The sequence below is a fragment of the Oncorhynchus clarkii genome, chromosome 3, assembly GCF_045791955.1.
Source record: "Oncorhynchus clarkii lewisi isolate Uvic-CL-2024 chromosome 3, UVic_Ocla_1.0, whole genome shotgun sequence".
NCBI classification, from domain to species: domain Eukaryota; kingdom Metazoa; phylum Chordata; class Actinopteri; order Salmoniformes; family Salmonidae; genus Oncorhynchus; species Oncorhynchus clarkii.
Genome location: NC_092149.1, coordinates 14,178,031 through 14,195,186, shown reverse-complemented (window position 1 = coordinate 14,195,186; position 17,156 = coordinate 14,178,031). Strand labels below are relative to the sequence as shown.

Here is a 17,156-nt window from a genome sequence, read left to right as displayed (position 1 = left end):
CAGACTGTTGGAGTTGCCTGCCCTTCCAACTGTTATTAGGTCAGTTTTCAGAATCTGACCCTAGATCTGTAGGCGTGTCTCCTCTCGCCTGTCTGGCACACTTTTGCTACCTTCATGACTCATTGCGGTGTCCATGTCTGCAGTACCAGAGAGGACTGGAAAAATGGCGGCGGGTTCTGGAGCTGTTAGCGGCCATGGTGGCCGCGGCGCTTTGGAGGCCACCCTGGACCGCAGATTCCAAGGAGTATCCAACACTATGGAGTCTATACAGGGACTGTCGACCTGGTGCATTGAAAATAAAAAGTATCACAGTCTTATCGTTCGGTACTGGATGAAGTGGCTCAAGAAATGTGAGTAGCTAACGTTAGCTTGTCATTCGTTAGCTAACTTCCCTGCTACTATACACACTTTAGCTAATCAATTATGTTGCTCATGTGTTACCGAAAAATGTTGACGCCATAAAGTTCATGCATAGCTAAAATAAGTGTCCTTATAGTTAGCTGCCTTGCAAGTTAATGTAACTAACTAGTGATAGTAAAGTAGTTAGTGCCTACCAGTAGCTGCAGTTCAACATATCGTTATGTATATTAACGTTAGCTAGCGACGTGTGATCAATTTAGTTTGCTCGAACCTGACCTGTCTGCACATATGGTTCGACATTGCGCCTGTTTTGTGCACGCGCTATGTTTTTGCAGAACTGCAGAGGATAGAGGAGCCAGGTAATTAGCTAGCTATCTAGCCAAACTATCAAATGTGTTTGAACTAGAGTTAAAATGGGGGTAGTGTTGACAGAGCACAGGTGATACATGTTGCTGGGTAAGTAAGTGGGCTGAAAAACCGGCCTTTAGGAAGAAATCTGGGTTAGGCCCAGGGTCGATTGTATGGTTGTTTTAACGGGGTGGCAAAGAGGGGGGCAACATCAGTCGTGTGGCCATGGGAAATTAGCGAATTGTATAACAAAACGCGTTAAATTGGCTTAAAATACGACGCATTGCATAACTGTGTCAGACCCGCCGGCAAACGGGTGGCTAGCTGGGTTAGTATCGACAAAAGCATTCAAGAGAGGAACAAAGTACGTGTTCTTTTTTTTGGGGGGGGGGGGGGGGCATATTTTCCTCATGATTCGTCAACTCACACACAGTTGCTGTCCTGCACATCGGTTCACTGCATTCTGTATGTGTCTTGACCAATCAGATTAGGGAGATCACAGGCCGGGCACAAGGCGCAAAGCGCTCAGCACTTTCCTGCATAGGTCTATTTATTTAGTAAATGTGATAGCACATCAGCCCCGAGAGACACAAGCAAAAACTCTTAACATGGATGTTGCAGCATCCTACACCTAAACATTAGCGATCTGGTATGCTGTATTTGAAGAAAACGAGACGATTTCTCAGTCTGATAATCTGTAGGCTACTAACAACACACAGCCTACTATGCGCCCTATCCCCCTGGCCAGGGTAAACTAAGCTGTAACGTTATGTATTTATGGCCCATTTGTTTGCATTAGGAGAACATGTGATCAAGTTGGATTTGCATTCATACTTGGGCTGGCTAGGCTACCTAGACTTTTTCAATCCAAAGTGATTAACTGGAAATAATTAGTCAACACAATAGTGATTACATAAGAGTTTGTTTTTTATTACCATCTATAGTTGCATAGGTCTACATGATACAAACCTGTATAAAGCAACCTCAGCCCGGAGTTCTACTGTCCAATCATAGTGGTCTCCGTCTGTGTTTTTAAAACGTAATTCATATGAACAAGTACAAGGTTGCTGCAGTTTGACATGGTTTTCATCCTCCCCAGGGCCAAGAGTTTTCTGACCTGATTAGAAAAACTGGTCCCAGTATAGTCCATATAAAACCTTTTTACAACTGATTAATCACTGCCATAAGGTTTGGTGTTTTACCTGGTTAGGTTATTCTATACAATTTAAAAGCTCTAAAATGCTATTTGGGGAATGGCAAAAATAACTCCAGCCATTATCACTTTGGCTGCTGTAGCTTCATTCACCTCAGTCAATAAGGGACATGCATAACATTCTAGAACAAACACATGCCATATTCTAGAGCTACACTGGCTATACACTGGGGAAACTAGTTTAGTTTGCTGTCAAGTCAAACAGCAGTTACCTAGCAATTTTCCACCTCTGCACTGCTTTCATCAACTCAACTGAGAGAAGTCATGCTGGGCTCTCTGTCGTCCCAAAAAAGCCAGCCAGCCAATCAAACAGCCTTCCCGCCAGAACAAACCCACAGTCCTAACTCCAATCTGAGCCAGATTGACAGCGCTCTGACCCAATGAGAATGGCGGGACACTAAGGGTGGCCAATCATATTTCAGGAGTGGCTAGTGCCCTCACAATGCCCCTGGGTAGGCCTAGCTAAGATCTTCACTCCAGTGTTTGGCATAGCTATCTATATTTGTCAAACACTGGGGTTAAATTTTTAGCTAGCTAGAGTAGGCCTAGACCTAAACTTTGACTGTCATTCAATGTGTTTTTGAGGGGTTATTTAATGAAGTGCGTGGTGTGATATGTCATGGAAATAGATATGCCAGTGTTTTGTTGTTTATGGAAACGGATGTTGTCCACTTTCCTTGCCTCCAGCTATAAAGGTTTAACTGGTTTTCAACACTTTCCTTGCCTCCAGCTATAAAGGTTTAACTGGTTTTCAACACTTTCATTTCCCTGAGCAGTTTTTGTTAATTAAAAATGATTTGCACTGCAGTAGACTAAACATTTGCAAGGTTGCATGTGTTCCCATCTCTCTCTCTGTCCCTGTCATTGGCTCAACCACATGTATATCTGTTGTCTATGGTGCTGTGCTTTATGTATGATGTCCTCAAACATTCAAACTATCTTTTGAACTCAGTCAACCAAAGATAGAGTTGGTGAGTTGTAGGCTTCGTTGTCCAGGTGAAACTTTCAACTCAAATGTTTTAATTTTCACGGAATGTTGGATGGCCGTGTTAGCGGTTCCGTTCCTAGGGTTGTGTTGTAATGCAGTGTTTCCGCTGCACTCATTTAACTGTGGCGCTGCGCCCCAAAAATATGAAACATCAATATTTCTGTTGAGGCACACTTTAATGCTAGAACAGTCCAGTTAACATTTATTTTTCCCCTGCAAACAAAATGTAATGACTAGACAAATCAGATAACCGCATAGTAGAATAGTTCATCTATTTCACTCTTGAGATTAATTCATGTTATGAGTGCTATAGGGAGGGAAACCTGCATTCTGACAAATGGATGCACAACAATTCTTGCAATCGCATGGAAAAGCAGTTTTAATGGCCTTTGTTAAAAAGAGGGTGTTGTCAGCTTTCCATTCCTACTGTATGTCTTTCTTAACTCCTGAATATGTGCACCACAGGTTTTTAGCAGCATCATGGTAAAGCACATTATCACGGTAATTTGCTGTGAGTGTATAGGGGAGAGTGGGGCTAAATGTAACACAGTCCATTGTAAGGTACCTTGCTACATTATATTCACTATTTATGCACGTTTTTTGAGACATACATTTCACTAATAGGATGCGAACTAGTTAAAAGATTACATTTGGGATCTAGCTAATGATTAGCCCAATAGGGTAAATGCAGATAAGCAACCCTATGCTTCAGCCTATTTATTTATAGCCACTATGCTGCATCCGTTGGGCTACAGGTGATAATGCTTAATGCTAATAGCATACCTGATAATATGGACCATGCATACACTATATGCATGGTCAAATATGTTAAAATAATAGTTAATCATTTGAACTATGTTATTGGGTCTCCCCCCAATGCAAAAAAAATATTCCAGAGGAAATATTGTAATGTGTTGCATGACCAACTGGAAATAACTAACTGTTGGTTAATCTCAGTCACGTGTTTCTGCTATGAGATTGAGAAAACATATAAGTGTTTATTGTTTACAGCAGTAGGTGTGATGTTCTGTTTCTGAACACATACCTTTTTTCCACTTGCAAAATGAATCCTACTGTACCTGAGCTGGTGCAGGTAGTGGTACATATTTTACCACTACAACTTGAGTTCATCGCGGTTTGCTTTGGAAGGCTTAAAGCGTGCTAATTAGGTACCCAAAATATCTGGTCCTTGCATATCTGGTCCTGGCAGGGAGTTCTGTGTTGGGTCAGGAGGAACCAATTTCTGCAAATGGGCTGTCTCTCTTAGAGGTACGCTAAGCCTAATGCTGTCGTAATGCCAGTTGACATGCATCATTTGCCCATGATTGCTATCTGATGGTTCACGTGGCATCGCAGTCTGCCTGGCCAAGCAGACTGCGAGTGTTGGAAATTGCCAAATCACCTCACAATACCATATTATCAGCATACTTTGGCGCCAATACTTTTCGTGTTGCGATGTTGATACTAAGATTTTGTTGCGATTTGAAGTTCCAAAGATATTGCTCACCATATGTCCGCTGCAGAGGCACTAGAGGACCATGAGAGTTTTGATCAGTCATGGAAATAAGTGCTGAAAACAATTGGTTCCCTATTTAAAATTATTGAGAACAAGCTATAGTTTTGTTGCAGGTGCAGCCAACTAGCCAAAAATAATATTGCCACGTTGTCAAAACGGTAATAAATATAATCAAAAAGAATATCCTGATATGTAACTATAAATATCCCCCCCATCACTATGGCTTTGGAGGTTGAAATTTTAAACCCCCAGACGTGGCCCTGAGTGTGTCTATGTTCGTTGGTCTGTGTCCACCTAGACTACGGTGTCGGCTGTAGTAGAACAGTGATGCTCAGTCACACTCCTGTGTGTGCAACAGGTGTTCCATCCAAGGCCCCACATTTACACCCAATCACATGTCCTAGTCCATAATCATTCTGCAATATTCTCAACTGAAGATTTGCAATATAGCTTAGGCCAGGGAAGGAAGCTGGGACCCTGTTGCCATTGAAAGCGATTGTTTATTTGATATTTTGAACTGTTTCCCCTTCCCCACCACTCCGACTTAGTTAGGCCTAGACTTAGTTAGGCCTAGACTTAGTTAGGCCTAGACTTAGTAAGGCCTAGACTTCAGCAAGTTCTATTTTTTGACTCCAGGATCTTTTCGAAGAAGAGTCGTTTCATGTAATGAACTTAGGATATGAATTAGAACTCATTGTTACATTCATTGAATATCTTGGGGCTCGATTCAATCCACAGTGCTAGGCAAGTCAGTTAACATGTTCTTATTTACAATGACTGCCTACCCCGGCCAAACCCGGACCACGCTGGGCCAATTGTGTGCTGCCCTATGGGACTCCCAATCACGGCCGGATGTGATACAGCCTGGATTCGAACCAGGGACTGTAGTGACGCCTCTTGCACTGAGATGCAGTGCCTTAGACTGCTGCTCCCCTCGGGAGCCCATGCTGTTTGGTTTGCGTACTGTAGACAGCAGAGCTGGTTGTTTACTGTTCTGTGCTCAGTCTTCATCTCTTCTTCCCCTGATTGAATACTTTCCAACTCATCCTCCCTGAATGCATCTTCCCATGGGGAGTCAGGGGGGACGTTTCTCTCTCCTTTGACTTGACAACCTTTCCCCACTTAGACTCAACTGAGATGTATGAAAGGCTTCTGTATTGTTATTTTATGTTAAAGTGGTAATGCATCTGTTTATTTTGTTACCATTTACTAAGATATATACCCTACTTAGTTGGTTTACACTAGTTATCACAGCTGTCCTGCACAAGATGTTGAGGCTGTAGGGCGTAGGCTAATATCACTTTCAGTTTATCAACTGGTTTCAATGACCCTAATTGATATTGTGGGACTCGTACATACCGTTTCTAGTCTTGTCTGCATCAGAACCTGATCTGTGTTTGATTTGTCTGTTTTCCCTACTCCATCAGCTGTCACTTTGAAATACCTTAACTCTGGGTGTGCAGGCTTTTGAATGTATGGCGTTCTCCAGCTTTGAGTCATTTACATTTTTTTTAATTACATGAATGTCATGAACGTTGTCTTGTGTCAGAGTGTGACAACGCTGTCTGCTGAAAACAATGTGTCATGAATGAATCGGTGGCGGTGCTGAACATTATTATTGACATTGTGACTACCGTGTTGCATGCTGCATCTTTGAACATGTTCAAATAGATCTTCATATATTCAGGGAGGGAGACTTTATATTGCTGTGTTTTTCCCCCAACAACCAGGCTTCATTTATGTTGGACTCCATTTACCTGCATGACAAGCCTATTTGTTTTCCATGTCTTAGCCTTGCCTGTAACACAGGGCTTCAGTTGGAGAAGTTGTCAGTTGAAAAAAGTGTGCACTGCAGTAATGATGTTTTGTCTGTGCGTTAATTATGCATTAGATAGATGTCATGACAAGCTGATATTCACTTTTCTGACTGTCACTTCGTAAAAGCACGGCATTGTTTATCATTTCAGTGAAGTTTCCCATCAACACTGGTTGGTTTTGCTATATTTCCAGAATTGATTAGCAAATGCATGCATGAGCTAATATGACTTCCACAGGGCAGTCTAGGTTTAGGCTGGTCATCCACAGGGCAGTCTAGGTTTAGGCTGGTCATCCACAGGGCAGTCTAGGTTTAGGCTGGTCATCCACTGGGCGGTCTAGGTTTAGGCTGGTCATCCATGGGACTAGGGTGGTCTACGCTCAGGCTGGTCAAGGTTTTTGATGTGGTTAAACATCAGGCTTCTGAGGACCCACTAACCCTGTTCCTCCTCCACCTATTCTTCTTCTTCCCTGTCTTCCTCTCCTCCTTCTCTCCATCAGCGGACACCAACCACCGTCTGAATCTGTTCTATCTAGCCAATGATGTAATACAGAACTGCAAGAGAAAGAACGCCATCGTCTACCGCTCAGCCTTCGCTGAGGTGCTCCCCAACGCTGCACTAATGGTCAAGTGAGTGAACTGCTCTGGATTATATGAATATTGTGAGGCACATCCTAACTTCCATTTGAGGCATGTTTTAATTGTCAATGGGGAGACTAAGTAAACATCTGATTTAGGTGGAAGTTAGGATGAGCCCTTGTATGATGACATTGACCACCAATCTCTTGCTGACTGAATCTGTGCCCTTCTAAGCTCTTGCCCTTTGACCTGTTGTCTTGCCAGAGACCCGAAGGTGCGTAAGTCAGTGGAGCGAATCTTCACTATCTGGGAGGAGAGAAACGTCTATCCTGAGGAACTCATCACTCAGCTCAAAGCCAACCTGGCCAAGAAGGAGAGAGAGAGGGAGAAAGAGAAGGCTAAAGAGATGCCTCCTCCGCCAGGTCAGTCTCCTATGCTCCTATTTCTTTCTCTCCTCACCATCTTTTCCTTTTGCTGTGTCTCTCTATTTCTGTAACCTCTGGGTCTATATGAGTCAACAGGTCAGTGTGTTGTGTTGTGGTTTTGTCCTGTAGCCCCAGTCAACCCCAAAGCTGCCCTGAAGTCCAAGATTGTGGCTGATTTCATAGTAAGTGTATTTTTTTCTGTCCTCTGCTAAATTGCTTTGACCCTTTTAAAGGGGTAATCTGCAGTTGCTACATCAATTTGTGGTTTTGATAAATTAATGATTTGTACCCATTGATTCTTGCAGAATATAACTTTTATAAATGCCTCATGAGCTTAGTTCAACTGTCACACCCCATCAGAACCCCAAATATAAGCTTGTTTTACTCCAATATTTGTAAACAACAAATGTAAATGTACACTATAATGTTGATATCATGGATGGCCAGTCCTTGTATCCATAGCTCTGTCTATGAATTTGAGTGGTTACTTTTCTTCAGCCCTATCCCTCAGCTTTTTACCCAAACAGTGGCGGGGATGATGCTTTATTGTTTCAACTGATGATTGGCCCTTGATGGAGATGCACACAATAATACTATTTTCCTCCTTCCCCACGCCCTCCTTCTTTCCTTCCCCCTCTCTCTCCAGCCCCAGTCGTTCATCGAGCAGCTGGCAGGCTTCAAACGGGTGGTGGAGGAGGAGGAGCTGAGGGAGACCCAGCTGACAGCTCTCAGAGTGGACGTCTGCAGCACGGAGGCCCTCAAGAGACTCAAAGGTCAGTGGTCAGAACAGGGATAAGGCCAGGCTTCCTGCCTAGGGCTGTTAAGGTGACCGTATTACCGCCACACTGGCAGTCAAGAGTTGTCATGACTGCAGTCAAATTCCACGTGACCGTTGAATCAAAGTAACTAGGCGTCTCCAAAACTGCGCTCTGATGTCCCCTATAGTCAGTAGTAGCCTACCAAACGTGCTAATGGCCTGGTACTCCGCGCTCTATTGACCCTCAAATCACTCAATGCAATGGAAAATCAAATGGAACCCTGGCGTTAAGAGTTTGAGGGGAATAGGATCACCTGTTGTGTAGCTAGAGTCAGCTCATAGCTGGTTGATGCATAGAATAAAGTACATGTTCCTATAAGCCCATGTTGCACAACATTTCTATAGGCTATGCTATTCAATTGCGTGAGAAAAGAGTTTTGATGGCCTCTAATAAAAAGTGGAGAATCCCATCATCTTTCTATAGTCTAGGCCTTCTATATTTATTTCTCAACTTTCCTAATATTAAGCACATTGTACAGAGTAGCCCTCCTGAGTGGTGCGGCGGTCTAAGACTGATCAGTGATAGAGGCATCACTACAGATCCGGGTTCGATCCCGGTCGTGTCGTAGCCCGGCTGCGACCGGGAGACCAATGAGGCGGTGCACAATTGGCCCAGCGTCGTCTGGGTTAGGGGAGGGTTTGGCCGGCTGGGATATCCTTGTCCCATCGCGCTCTAGCGACACCTTGTCGCTTTGCGGTGTTATCTCCGACATATTGGTGCGGCTGGCTTCTGTGTACTCTTGTTTAAATGACTTATTTTACTCTTTTCCTCCGTCCATCTCTACCCCAGACAAGGCCGGAGGGAACAAGTTTGCCAAGGACTTTGAAGAGGGCAGTCAGAAGCTGCAGGAGTTTGTCAGTTTCCTGGAGAACCAGATGCCTGTAGGGCCCCCTCTACTGGAGGCTCTAGGAAACGCAGACGTCTTCTATGAGATGCAATACAAGGAAGTTAAGATCGTGGCCAGCGTGAGTATCAACCAATCATTCATGCAATCAATCTGATCGTCATCTATCAAATAAATAATCTAATCAAAATCTTATACATCTAATTCTATGGTTCTAATTTTCAAGGCCTACAAAACCTTTGCCAACCGCGTGGTCAACCTCAAACGTAAACTGGATGCCCTCAAGTCCTCCCTTCCCGGTCCCGAGGACTCTCCCATCCCCTCCCCCTCTGAGGACGCTCCCTCACCCACCGGCTCTGACTCCCCCTTCCTGGGGCTGGGAGGAGGCCGAGGGGATAGGCTGGGCTTTGACCCGGACCTGGATGGGAGTGCCATGGACGAGAGGGACATGGGGGTTGTGAGAGAGGGGGACAACAGAGATGTGGAAGACATGGATCTGTCTGAGGAGGACATGGAGACAGCCAACACAGGTGAGATGGCAGTAGGGAATTCTCAATGAGACTAAACCTTGTCAAAATAAACACGCTAACCTCTTGTCAAAATAAACACGTTAACCCTTTGTCAAAATAAACACGTTAACCCCTTGTCAAAATAAACACGTTAACCCCTTGTCAAAATAAACACGTTAACCCCTTGTCAAAATAAACACGCTAACCCCTTGTCAAAATAAACACGTTAACCCCTTGTCAAAATAAACACGTTAACCCCTTGTCAAAATAAACACGCTAACCCCTTGTCAAAATAAACACGTTAACCCCTTGTCAAAATAAACACGCTAACCCCTTGTCAAAATAAACACGCTAACCCCTTGTCAAAATAAACACGCTAACCCCTTGTCAAAATAAACACGCTAACCCCTTGTCAAAATAAACACGCTAACCCCTTGTCAAAATAAACACGCTAACCCCTTGTCAAAATAAACACGCTAACCCCTTGTCAAAATAAACACGCTAACCCCTTGTTTCAATCAGCAGAGAAGCAGTCGTCATCAGCCACCGTTTCCAAGGTGACCAGCTCCAAGACCGCAGCGAAACCCGCCCCTGTCACACTCATTCGAACCTCCACCGAATCCCCTCTCAAAAAGGCAGCCTCGTCTACCCCCACGCCAGTGACCCCCAGCACCCCTACAAGCGCGGGTGTGAGTGGTCCTAGCTGTCCGACCGCTCCTCTGGGAATGAACCTGGCCAATGTGGACCTGGGCAAGATCAGCTCCATACTGAGCAGTATCACATCAGCCATGAAGAACACAGGTGTGTGTCTGTACTTGGCAAGATAAGCAGAGTTAATATATGAATTCTGTGACACACTGGTACAGAAATGTTATAACATGTTTGCATAAGATTGTTTTCTCTCTGTGTGTCTCTGTCTCTCTCAGCAGCCAGCCCTGTGTCTCGCCCCTCCCCTGGAACTCCCACCACCCCCTCTGGCCAATCATCTTCCTCCAAAACCCCAGTTGGCCCCACCCCTCCTAGCCCAGCCCTGGCCAGCATCCTGTCCAGAGTGAACGTCACCCCTGAAGGCATCCTCAACGCCCTGTCAAAGACCCAAACACAGAGTGAGACACACATAAGATAGTAAACCAGACAGGCAGATTTATAGACAGACTTTGAGATGGGAAATGCAAGGCTTCTGTTGGAATTGTTTTGGGGGGCACTTTTTATGTTGAGTAACTTGTGTATCTGCTGGTGTAATTATCTCCACCCACCCCACTTTCTCTCTCTCTCTCCCCTCTCTCGTTTCTTTCCATCTTCTCTTCTCTCTCCTCAGGTCTGTCCTCTCTGCTGAGGTCTGGTAGCTCCTCCTCCTCTGCCCCCTCCTCCCATGCCTCCCCAGACTCCTCAGCAGCCAAGGGCCCCCCCACACCCACCACTCCTAGCAACACCAAACCCCCCCTGACCAACAGTCTCAAACGAGACACACCTGAGAGGAGCAGAGGAGCCAGGGATTGGGAGAAAAACCGAGAGGCCTCCCCTCCTCCTCCTCCTCCTCCTCCCTCTCTCCCTAGCCGCTCTGTCTCTCCTCCCAGCCTAGAGTCTAAGATCAACCGTTTCCTCCAGGGGAACCCAGGGTTCAGTCTGGGCCTGGGAGATGGGAGCCCTCTGCTGGGGGGAGACGGGGTAGATGGGACCCCTGTCAGGGATGAGAGCGGGGGCACCCCCACCCAGGACGAAATCATGGACACACCAGGGGGTGTCTCCTCCGACCCCCTTGGCCTCAACAGTGACCCCAAGAGCTTAGGCTCATCCATAGGTCATGATCTTTCACCCACGGCCTACCGCAGTGACCCTTGGGACGCCGTCATCACCCCAACAGGAAGCAGCAGCGACGTGGACTTCCTCTCTTCCTCTTCTCGTTTCCAAGGCTACGGAGCGGGGAAGAAGGCCGCCAAGCTGAAGGAGGAAGATTCGAAGAGGAAGATTAGCTCTTCATCACTGGGAAGCAGCAAGGTGAAGAAGGATGGACAGAACAGTCACGGGAAGAGTCACGGGAACAACAGATCAGTCGAAGGAGAGAGGAGAGAGTCCATAGGTTCTCGCAAGACCAGCAGCGGGTCAGAGGAGGGAGGAATGAGTGGGACGAGGGATGAAAAGGGAAAGAGGAGAGGAGAGGATGGTGGGGGCTCATCTGACGGGGAGGGGGGGCAGTACCACCGTATTGAGACGCTGGTGTCGCCTTGCACAGAGGGAGCACCTTTCCAATCACTGGGAGGCTTCTCAAACCGCCAGCCAACCGGAGAGCGCATCCAGACGGTGGAAAGTATCCGCGTGATTGGACAAGGGCTGCGTCGCGGGGGTGGAGAAGGGGGGAGGCCAGGTGGAGGAATGTGGTACGATGAGGAAGGGTACCTGGATACCCAGCCCCCCTCACCTTCCCCTCAGGGCGGCTCTGACGACATGACTTCACCCCCCATGCCTCCCCCGACCTCACACCACCACCTTCCTCCTCATCCTCATTCTAATCACCCTCCCCACCCTCATCCGCACGGCCCCCCACCCCAGTTTCAGATGCCCCCCTACCATGGGGAGAACCCCCAGGGTCCCCTCCCCTCACACCTCCACCATCACCCCCCTCCTCCCTTCTTCAACTCCCCTCCTCCACCCATCCCACGCCCTCCACCCCCTCCCATGCCCCAGCTCCCTCCACCCCCGCGCAACTTCCTCCCCCCCTCGGCAGTCATGGTAGGCGGGGTTCTAGTCCCCATTGACCGCCAACTGCCCCTCCCTCCCCAGGTCCGCCCAGACGGAGGAGACCGAGGGGGAATGGGAGGGGGACCCAGGGGGGGTAAAGGTGGTCCCACTCCCCTCATGTCCTCTCTGTTAGGGGAGCCCCCTAAGATGCCTCGTCCCGGCACAGTCAAAGAGCATTTCACTCCCCGCCACGCACCCCCTCTCCACCGCCCCGGTACCCCCGGTGCCCCGCCTCCCTTATTGGGCCGTGTCAAGGATGGCATCAACCTCCCTCCTCCACCCCCCTCCTCCACCCCTCCCTCTCCCTCAGGCGACCCCCTGCTTCCTCGCCCCCAAGCTCCTCCGCTCCAGCACCCTCCAGCTAGCCCGCCTGCCCAGCCCCGACACCCCAACCCCCACCGTCCCTCGCCGTCCCTCCTGCGCCTATCCTCCCCCAACCCCCGCCCCCCCATCAACTCCACCCCCCAGAGACCTCTACTCCACCCTCGCGGCCCCCCTGTCCACCCGCACCTAAACCGAGAGCCACCCATGTTCCGCGGGGGTAAGCGTCCTGGCCCTTCATTCGGCGGGGGCCGAGGAGGTCCCTTCTACCCCCCCAAGAGACCTTTCTTACCCCCACGCTATTGAAATGTTAACCCATGCTGAATGAAAAGCGACCCACACACCTAGCTACCCAACACGGGGAGAAGATGTGTAGAACCCTTATGGTATGAGCCCAGTCTGTCCTCACTATGTTAATCCTAGTGGAGTCATTTGTTTTACTACATTTAGCTGATCGCACCTTGACACAAACTAGCACGTCACCTCACAACAATACAGTACCAGCTTAGCAATTATGCACAGTGTTATGGATGAAATAGGTAACCAAACCAAATCTGCCTCCTCCGATCCCCAGGAGCAACAATGTTCTCAGCTTCCCCTCACTAAAGCAGTGAGGGAGTAACGGAGGTGTGAACTAGAAGGAAGACGACAAGCACAGATCAAATAGAAACAGAAACAGGTGGTTATTCTATTTCACTAAAATTCTACTTACCTCCGGTATTGTGTGAATAAGCTGATATAAACACTTTCAGAGAGCGAGGGATAGATGGATGGATGGATGGATGGATGGATGGATGGGAGGGGCTGGAGAGATGGAATGGGCTGGAGAGATGGGATGGGCTGGAGAGATGGGATGGGCTGGAGAGATGGGATGGGCTGGAGAGATGGGATGGGCTGGAGAGATGGGATGGGCTGGAGAGATGGGATGGGCTGGAGAGATGGGATGGGCTGGAGAGATGCGATGGGCTGGAGAGATGGGATGGGCTGGAGAGATGGGATGGGCTGGAGAGATGGGATGGGCTGGAGAGATGGGATGGGCTGGAGAGATGGGATGGGCTGGAGTGATGGGATGGGCTGGAGAGATGGGATGGGCTGGAGGGATGGGATGGGCTGGAGAGATGGGATGGCTGGAGGGATGGGCTGGAGGGATGGGATGGAGGGAGGGAGGGCTAGATGGTAGGGGCTGGAGGGATGGGATGGATAGATGGGAGGGGGTTTGATTGAGAAACAAAGTTGCTCCCTGAGAGTGTGTCCTAAATACAACCATTTTTCTCAATAGGATTTGGTTATCCAGATGAGTGCTGACTTTATGATCAGTGCTGTTGTGGAGTTTCTCCACCATAACCCCAACGTGCTCCCAGTGCATCCTATTCTAAATAATAACCTTGTTTCTCTCCTAGAGGTTTTCATGCTTAAGTCTCTCTTCCCTCTGTATATTTCTCAGCTTTTAAATGTATAGACTGAATGAGTTGGCTGTGTTGCGACTATTAAACCTCGGTTGTTTGTGTAAAGAGCAGAGTCATCGCTATTCGCTAACTTGTGATTGACGCCATTTTGAAGAAGCCTTAGCTGTAGTTACACACTGAGGCAGCGATGTTTGTGCTTCTCATTGCTCTAACAAAACACCACTCTGTCCATCTCCATTTCTCCAATCTGAGGGAGGAGAGTGAAGAATCGTCCAGTGTAAAGATGCATTTAACAGATAATAATGAGTTGCGGAGACTCTGTAGTTGAGGCGGGTGCTTTAGAAGTTTGAACTATGAACCCGCTGTCTCTCTACTAGGCCATCGCTACCTGTATTGTCTTTAATAAAATCCAGTTTCAACCCAACCAAGGGGAGGGTACTACTTTCTTTGATAGTCACTGTCATGGATACCGGTAAGACCAGTCGCAGCAGTTGTCATGGTGCTGCTGTATGATAGATGTTATTTTGGTCTACTTATTCAAAGCTGAATTGAAATGCTGAAACATTACTTATAACAGTACGAACTATGTCATTTTTCCCCCAACTGCTAATTTGTTCTGAGTTGTTTTGGATTTCTTGCTGTGATTTTTGTTGTGGCTGTAACCTCATGTCAGATGTAAAATATGTATACTTGGCAGTGCAGTGCACTGTCTCTGTCTAGTCCAGAAGTCCTTTTCTGTTACCTTTGGCCTGTTTCCTTCGCTACCTTTCCTAGATGTAGTCTCTTCTCTTTCCTCCTCTCCTTCCTCTGACGCTGTACATTTACAACTGTACAATACCAAGTAACACAAATGAAGAAGTGATGAGTGAATTATCTGCAAACATTCATTACTCATTAAGATAATGGACACCTATGTAAATGCTCCTCTAAATTTCCCATCAGTGTTAGTTTATCAGTTTATAGTGTTCTGCTATACATTTCTGAATGGAAGCGATGCTGTTCTGAATCAATGGTACAGAGCAGCTACTACTCACTCTGACTGTATGTATGATGTGATGCTTCTCTCTGTCACTGCTGATAACGACCAGATTAACGCAGGCAAGTTGGTTTGTGCACGTTTCCCTGCTGTACAGTAGACTAATGACTTCCCTTCTAACTCGTACCTCAGTTAGACAGCGAGCCACCAGGATGGATTCAGAGATGTAATCATTTTCTTTGAACAGTTTGTTTAAATAATATTGTCATTCAATGTACTCTTGAGTTTGAAATATGTTTGTTTTGAATAACTTTTGAGTGAAAATGCTTAAGATTTGAGGAATCTAATGGTGTGTGTGTATAGTATGCATTAACTATGTAATGATTCAGTCATGAAGGGGGTGGTTGTGTTATGTTCTCCGTGTTTAGATGCATTGCTATTCTTTTTATGATCATCAATGATGTTCTATCATTAATATTTTGAGTGTCCAATCCTTTCCGATGCTACTGCTCTCCTCTCTCTACCACTGAGCCGTCCTGTAGTTCAGGGATTTACTATGTTTACCTATGACTGTCACAATTTAGACATACAGCCAGGCATTTACTTCATATGAAGACTTTACAGTTTAAACCACACTCCATGGAGTCCTACTGCATGTGTTTTTGTTTTAAAGACAGCCTCTGCATTTATGAATATTCAATTCATAATCAACCCCTTGGCCTTACCTTTTAGGCACTTGTCGATCTGGGAGGATTACATAGGTGTAAGCCAATCAGAGGCAAGGTGCAGCTATTACCGTATTGCACCTATCCAATCCTTTCATATACGTGAAGTGCGTAGTAGAGACTAGGGGTTGATTTGGTGACCGGAACGGGCCACAGAGCACTGACATGAAGACAGTACTGCACCATATCGGTTAAGACCAGTGGTGGCTGGTGGCACTTCAGATGGGGAGGACGGGCTCATAGTAATGGCTGGAATGGAATAAATTGAGTGGTATCAAACACCTGGTTTTCCATGTGTTTTTATATCATTCCATCCATTATTATGAGTTATCCACCCTTCACCAGCCTCCTCTGGTTGAGTGAGGTAGTCACTGCCATGCTATTACACCCATTGTGAGTTTAGTCATATTATTGAGTCTGAAGATCCTAACCCAGAAGTGGGTTACCATTTTATTGTTTTCTATGCGCACACACACACACACGCATGATTCCATCCAACAGCATCTACCATACCCATCTGCATTTAACCTTTGTGATTGACACTGATTTTCTTGGTTGTGTAGTTCACATCCCTGCACAGAGCTCTAGTCCACATGTCTTTGCTGTCACATCCATAGTTCCTCCCAAGCCAGTCCACTGCATGTATGACGCACTTTGACGGTCTGGCGTTGAAAGCATTGAAGCCTGTAACCCACCCACCCAATATTCAGTGCAGTCACTGCACAGTACTTTAAATGTATTACCCCTATCCCATTTAATGAAAGGCAGTTGAGATCATATTGTAATATTACCACAGTGGCTTCCTCTCATCACCTTCATATACTGTTCTGAGAAGACCGGATAGGTGGAAGCAATGTGGGGCAAGTGTGCTAAAAGTATTTATTTCAGCGGTTTCCTTCATTCAGATCAGTGTAGATGAAGGAAAGGATGCAATGAGAGCCATTGAGATGCTCTTCATACAAACAAATAGGTTTCACCTTATGAGAGAACACACGTCTCATATGTGTGGTGGTGGGGTTCACAGTATGAGATATTGACGGTGAACAAGTATTTAATTGTGCTTCATAATGGTCCATATTTCAGGTAGTAGGCAATGAGGACATTGCCCCTAGACACTGATCTAATATAATTTTGGAGTTTTACCCCTAATGAGATTTTGGAATCAGTATTTGGGGTAACCTGTGAATTTTAGGGCAACCTGATTTCTAGGGCTTTAACTCAATTTGTATTTTTGTGATTCCTTGTGTCCTATCTCCTCACCCTCCTCAAATGTATTTGAGGAGAAGGTCCAAGGTCCCACTAGGGCATTCTACCCAGGGACCTACCCATTTCAGTGTATTTTCAGTGACACTTTACAGGTGGTCCTAAATCCCCAGTTAATTTACTCTGGCGCCCCCAAGCGTTATTTTAATATTTTTTCTTATACGAGCCAGTCTGCGTCACTTGCAAATCCCCCTTTTCTCTAAAATCATATTGACGTTTGTTAGTACATCAACACTATGTAACTCTTTGAAGTATATTTTACTTAAGTTATTTACATTTATGTAGAATAAATGAAACCATATTTACGTGT

The 17,156-nt window shown here is 46.4% G+C and overlaps 1 protein-coding gene across 4 annotated transcripts; it reads left to right on the top strand.

Moving 5' to 3' along the window:
- Positions 1–123: 123 nt before the first annotated feature.
- LOC139388462 (regulation of nuclear pre-mRNA domain-containing protein 2-like) lies at positions 124–15,333 on the top strand. 4 transcript variants are annotated; one of them, XM_071135158.1, is made up of 11 exons: positions 124–350; positions 6,742–6,871; positions 7,085–7,242; positions 7,375–7,427; positions 7,892–8,018; positions 8,853–9,028; positions 9,134–9,437; positions 9,942–10,217; positions 10,346–10,522; positions 10,735–13,369; positions 13,650–15,333. In XM_071135158.1, exons 1-10 carry the CDS (start codon positions 134–136, stop codon positions 12,780–12,782), a joined length of 3,666 nt encoding a protein of 1,221 aa, XP_070991259.1. In that variant the 5' UTR covers positions 124–133; the 3' UTR covers positions 12,783–13,369; positions 13,650–15,333. The 4 variants fall into 4 exon arrangements, with proteins under 4 accessions (XP_070991259.1, XP_070991250.1, XP_070991233.1 ...); XM_071135132.1 differs by having other exon boundaries at positions 125–350; positions 9,939–10,217; positions 10,343–10,522; XM_071135149.1 differs by lacking the exon at positions 13,650–15,333 and having other exon boundaries at positions 10,343–10,522; positions 10,735–13,000.
- Positions 15,334–17,156: the final 1,823 nt, after the last annotated feature.